The sequence below is a fragment of the Psammomys obesus genome, unplaced genomic scaffold (genome assembly GCF_907164565.1).
Source record: "Psammomys obesus unplaced genomic scaffold, mPsaObe1.curated_primary_1811, whole genome shotgun sequence".
In the NCBI taxonomy this organism is placed as follows: domain Eukaryota; kingdom Metazoa; phylum Chordata; class Mammalia; order Rodentia; family Muridae; genus Psammomys; species Psammomys obesus.
The window spans coordinates 4206185-4212464 of record NW_026587216.1 but is presented as its reverse complement, the minus strand read 5'-3'; the positions used below and the strand labels follow the sequence as shown (position 1 = coordinate 4212464).

General features: G+C 45.5%; 1 protein-coding gene across 1 annotated transcript in view; it reads right to left on the bottom strand.

Moving 5' to 3' along the window:
• Positions 1-1270: 1270 nt before the first annotated feature.
• LOC129673660 (chondroitin sulfate proteoglycan 4-like) overlaps positions 1271-6280 on the bottom strand; it is a 65249-nt gene continuing 60239 nt past the window's right edge. The window contains exons 9-10 of the mRNA XM_055603556.1: positions 5237-5420; positions 1271-4120 (exon numbers count right to left, since the gene is read on the bottom strand). Coding sequence (XP_055459531.1) covers positions 2079-4120; positions 5237-5420 — 2226 coding nt within the window. The 3' untranslated portion in view covers positions 1271-2078. The remainder of the gene's footprint in view (positions 4121-5236; positions 5421-6280) is intronic.

Sequence of the window (6280 nt, the reverse complement as noted above, 5' to 3'; positions counted from 1 at the left end):
CTTCCCGCCTCTGCCTTCCACATGCTGGCACAGCGGGCATGCAGCACCGCGCCCAGCTCTATTAACCTCTTAGGTTGCTGTGCTGGGACAAGTGGCAGAGCTCTGTCTGTCGGGACTCCTAGACCCAGAACTTCTATCCTAAAACTGAAAAAAGGATAAAAAGTGATATTCTTATCCCTGTAACATGGGCTCCAGCTTTAAGAAAACCATTCAACAGGAAAAAGCGATGGTTGTCTATTTGGAAAAAAAGCAGTATCTTAGTTCCAGAGATTGCAGTACCTGAAGAGTATTTCAATAGGCCCTATCACTGTCTACCTAGAGCCATTCCTTCAACCTCCTCCAAGTCCACAGTGGGCAGATCACTGACCTCAGCAGACACCATCAGTCCTGAGGTCCCATTCCTTCCACTGGTGGTTGGTGGAAGGATAGAAAGGATGTTCCCTGGTTTAGACAATAAGAGATAAAAGCAAGTAAAATGGGGAGAAAGTCTCCTTATGATAATAAATAACTAATACATATACTCCTGTTAGAGTCTCTCTACCAAGAAGCCACCATGCTGTGTGATTCTGCCTTGGGTACGTTCACTCTGCTGGACATTTTGGCAGCCATAATCATAATCACCAACAGCCTGAGGACCACAGGGCAGAAAGGACAAAACAGCTTCTGCCCTTGATAATAATAAGTCCCAGAGCCAGCTTTGAAAGGTTGGATACAGAAGGTTCACTAATTGACATAATTCAATACACTTCTATTGCCTAAACCAAAGGCTGGCAAATTACATAATGTGTGGGCCAAATTCAAGAGCTAAGGTTTTGGGATTTTTGTTTTGTTTTGTTTTTTACACTTTCTTAAAACAAACTTTGTTTCAAGAAAGAAGAACAAAAGAGAAAAATAAATGACAGAGACCATGTGTGGTCTGCAAACCTAAAACCTTTACTATTTTACTCTTCACAGGAAAATGTGACTCATTTGTGCCTACCTCAATCTAAATCATTTGTGGGTATACTGCACTTTGCAGCTCAAGGCTTTCTTAATGTAAATACTAAAAGCTTCATTTTACAGTTGCAGAAATTAATCTTGGCCAAAGACTCAAGCAGACAATTCAAATACAAATTTGTCATTAGTTCAACTTATTGTAAAAGGGTGCCAAATGAAGGCATCAAAAAAAATTAAAAATAATAACAAAATTTTAACACACCTTTCTATCCCTCAGAGCTTCATATAATATTTCTTGATTTTACAGATCAGAACAGACAATGTTTCTTGAGGAAATACAATGTATTTAATGAATATTCTCAAAGGAGGTCAGTTTGCCCCGCTATCAGAACAAGGCAACCAACCAAAGAAGAGTTCCCAGAAGAGAAGGATGATCTATAAGTATCATATAAACAAACTCACTGGTAAGTGACATTTGCAGAGACAGAATTGGCACTTCCTGCTGACTCACTGAGAGTAAATCTTCCATGAGAAGCACCCAAACCTTCCTCCTTTAACTCCAAGCCCCAAGTCAATGCACTGCTTCCAATCTGGCCCCGGTGCTAAGTAGTACCTTAGTGCAGTTAATTCTTTTTTTTGTTTTGGTTTGGTTTTTGATTTTCAGAGACAGGGTTTCCCTGGCTTTCCTGGACTCCCTTTGTAGAGCGGGCTGGCCTTGAACTCACAGAGGTCTGCCTGCCTCTGCTTCCCAGAGCTGGGATTATAGCTGCAGCGCCTGGTTTGCAGTTTAATTTTAACAGAAGCGCATGTGTGGAGAAAGCCAGATCCAGAAAAGGGGACACAATCTGGGACCATGAGTTACAGTGCTCAGCTCACCCACAGCACCGCTGACTGAGCCAGGTGCATTACAAGGGGCAGACTTGGATCCAATCTGCATGACTCCATCAGAATAGCCCAGTGCCGTGCTCAGTACCTATACACAGTAAGTGGTCAATAAGAGCAAGGAAAGACAGAGATGGGGGGAAGGTGGGAGAAGTAGAGGGAAGAGAGGGAGAGAAACGGGGGAGAGGAGAGAGGTGAAGGAGAAGAGAAGGAGGGAGGGAGGACGAGGGTGAGGTGGGGTGGGAGGTGGGGTTCCCCGTTTATACCCAGTACTGGTTGTGTTTCAGTGCTGGGTTGGTTTGCCGACAGAGCTCGGCCATGTCAGGATCCAGGTTCACCCAAGCCTCCCAGGCAGCGCATTTCTCTATAGGCTCTACCCCCAGAGAGGGAGCCTGATCGTAGGCTTGAGGCCTAAACAGACTGGTAGCAGGGCATCTGGAGTTTCTCATAAGGGGTGTCACCCTGACGGTGGGGATGGCTCCAATCCTCTCTGCTCTACAGCTTGGCAATGGGGATTCGAGGCTGGTCTTCGGCTGGAGAAGAGGTTTAGGTTTGTTCTCCTTTCGGCTCAGCAGCCAAACACACAGGGCCACCGCAGTCACTGTCAGGAGGAAGAACACAGCAGCCAAGGGGAGGGCGACCATCAGCAGGAAACTGCTCTCTCCAGGCTGCGTGCCCCCCCCAGAAAGGACTTCGGTGGCGGCATATGGCCAAATGACCTTAGTGGGGGAGACCTTGCCACCTACAGTTGGCTCTTTGCCACCGACCTGTCCCCAGGAATCTGTCCCCTGCCCTTTGCTCTGGGTCAGATTCCCTGGAGCCTCTGTCTGTGTTAAAACAGAAGCTGTAAGTTGTTTCTGAGGGCAAACGGAGGCCACAGGGTTCTCTCCAGTGACAAACAAAGGCACGCCTGGCGTAAATGTTTGTAAAGGTAAGGGGTCTGGTGGCACTATGGTGAAGGCCAGATAACCTGTTGCTGGCTGCACACGGTCTGCCCTGAGCGAGAAGGTAAAGGAGTCATTCTGGGTAAAGGTGCCCGTTAGATTAGCATGCGGCTCAAGCACCAGCTGCCCCTGGTTGATGTCTGTCTGGGTGAACCGCGTGACCTCTTCCACCACAGGGCTGTCAAGCGCACTGCGAACAAGTCGCCCGTGGGTGGGTGGCTGTATCACTTCAAACGTGGGGTCACTGCTAGTCCTGTTAGCAAGTTCGGTTGCATCCAGATCCTCTTTCCGAAGCCGGTGAGCCACCCCGTTGGCGATTTGCAGGTTCGGTGTAACCCTCACTAAAGGCTGCACTCTGATGCTCAGCGTCTGCTCTGTCAAGTTGCTCTCCGTTGTAAACAATGAGAGCCGCAGCTGATCTTCTGAGGCAGTGAGATTGGTCATGTGGTAAAAAAGTCTTCCAGAGTCCAAATCCTCCTGTCCAAAGCTCGTGACCAGCTGGTTTTCCAGCAGCAAGTGGCCATTTTGGAGGGGTTGTGTCATCCTGTAGGTGATCTGACGGCTCCTACTATTGGTCACTGCTGAAAGCTGGGCACTGGTGATGGGGACAGTTGTCTGGCCCTGTGGGAGAAGCAGGTCTGTGAGGTTCGCAAGAGTGATGGAGATGGGGATGACATCCAGATGGAAAAGCTTATAGAGAGGGCGGTGATCACCATCAGTCACACTAAAATAAAACGCTCCAGAGGATGGGCTGCCGTCCTGTGTGAACCACACCTGAGCGTTGTTGATGTCGGCTTGTGTGAAGTGGTGAGCGGCGGTGCGTGGATCATGAGCCATTGCTAAGAAGCCATTGTTGGGTGGACGGATGACCACATATTGGATTTCGTGTGAAGGACTGTCTGGATCTTCTACGTTGAGAATTTCAGGTCCCACCACCAACCTACTGCCCTGCAGAACTGTCAGCCGAAGCCCTCTGGTCTTTAATTCTGGAGGCTGATCATTCACAGGGGTGATGGTGATGTTGAACATCTCTTCCAGAAAGTTGGCCTCCGGCTTACTGGTGGACTTGCTCTTTGGGTTTGGCCAAACAGCAAAGGTAAAACTGTCCACTAGTGATTCAGAGTCATCGTGAAGATAAGTGACTCCAAATGCATTAACTACATGCTGGGAGAAGTAGGGTTTTCCTGTGGTAAGGTTTCTTTCTCCCACCATAATGGTTCCATGGCGAGGAAGCACTGTGACCTGGAACCAGATTTCATGGGCAGAACGCTGAGGCTGGGGCAGTTGAAGCAAGAGGTTGGAAGCATCTAGCTTAGATTGGTCAATGAGAACTTTATCTCCCTCTTTGACAAAGGCTCCTATTAAAACAGTTAAATAACAGACATTTGATCAGACATTTAATGAAGGTCATAAAGCTTTCACTCCCAAGTATCTCAGTGGATTATTCTAAACACATAGGTTACTCAAGCACCTGAATTATCACACAAAAGTAAAATTTAAATGTAAACACATCCTTATGAAAACCAATGCAAAAAAGCTCAAAAAGCTGAAAATAGAATTCTCATATAACCCAGCTATCCACTCCCGGTTGTATACTCAAAAAACTCTTAGCACTCGCAAGGATACCTGAACATCTATATTTAGTAGATAGGAAGTAAGATCAGGCTAGATGTCCATCAATGGATCAATGGTAAAGAAAATGTGGTGCGTACATACAGTGGACTCTGACACTGTCGTAAAGAAAAAAAGGAATAATGACATTTTGGGGAAAATGAATGCAACCGGAGATGATTTTCTTAGGTTAAGTTAGTGAAACTCAGAGAGACAAATGTCATGGTTTCTTACTCAAAAAACTGAGGGGTGTGTGTGTGTGTGTGTGTGTGTGTGTGTGTGTGTATGTGTTTATGTGTGTTGGAGGGCATAACAGTACAAAAGTGATCACCTGAAGGGTGATGGGAAGAGAAGAGGGTAACACACATGTGGGAAGTAAACTGAGGAAAGAAGGGAAATGGCTGGAGCACAGGAAAGACACAGGGAGGAAGTGGGGAGGAGAGTGATTGGGAATTACCTGCCAACAACCATTAAGCCAACATTTCAGGCAAGCAAGCTTTAAGACCCTACATCCACTTTTGCTAACTTACCTCTGGCTGAATCTCTCCTGATATTGAAACAGGCATAGCTTTTAATAATTCTTTCCATTCATTATTTTCATTTCTATCAATTCCTTTCAGTCACGGGCATGATAAGGCTCCCATTTGGAGGTATAAAGAGATTCTTTAAAGCTAAACCACCATGCCTCACCATTAAGCTCATGACAGGAAACACACGAGGGCATGTAGAGTAACAACCACTGGCTGTAACTGTGTTTATTCCAGAGGATGATATTGTGGCCTGGACACAAGGGGGAAGACTCATTTCCACGTTTTCTCTCTTCTACTTTAGACACAGCACTGGCCATAGCTTGGTGGCAGTACCTGTATTGGCAAGCAGCTGGCTTTGTCGGCCTGACTCATTTGTTTCATATGAAATGGTAATCCGGAAGTCCTCAGGGCCCAGGGCTGCAGGAGGGGAGAAAGCCGTGAATGTGAAGGAGTCTTCTGAGGCCCACCCTGTGTTCTCAAGATCCATGTGCTGGTACAGTATCAGCCCTTCACTGACCTGGACGGAAGGATGAACAGTTAGGACCAAGCTTCCGGGATAATACAAGGATTAACCCACATTCTACATGGAGTAGACATGTTCTTTGCAGGGATTACTATATTCATGCTCAAATTATTTCATATATTTGTATAATGAAAAAAACATTACAAATGTGGTTACTTCCTTTCGCAACTGGGAGATTCTATTTCATACCTGATCTAGCCATGAAAGAGAAGCACAGTGACTCTGAGATGGCCATCATCCTGGAGTGCTTTTCTTATGGAAAGGTATACCAAACCTTCTTTACAGAAGGGACATCTTCAGCCATTATTGGCTCATATAACAGGTCTTGTTTTGTGTATCATGCTGCCCACTTTCCTCTATTTGTGATCAAATCCTAGACATTACACAATCTCATCCATTAATACTTCAGGAAGTACTCACAAATTGTGACTTTCAAAAACATACCACAGTATCAGGATTAAAAATAACTAGTTCCTATCAGCAAATATGTAGCCAGTGTCCAAATTTCTCTATCAGTCTGGTAAAAATGAAACTAAGAGCAAAAACAAAGACAAGACAAAACAAACACACAAAAACCCACAAACATACAAATGGCTGCACCATCTGATTCCTTAGAATGCCATATTGCACATTTTGTATTTCTCATTGGTGCCTTATAGTTCTCGTAAGTCCCCCCTTTTATGTCGTGTGATGTGTGTGTGTGTGTGTGTGTGTGTGTGTGTGTGTGTTGAATTCTGAGGTACACCTGCAGGAACAAGAAACTTAAGCTTCTTGTCACTAAAACCAAAATTGCCTAAAAACAACTTTGGATAACTGTATATTTCCACTGTATGAAGGGTGTACAGATAAACCAC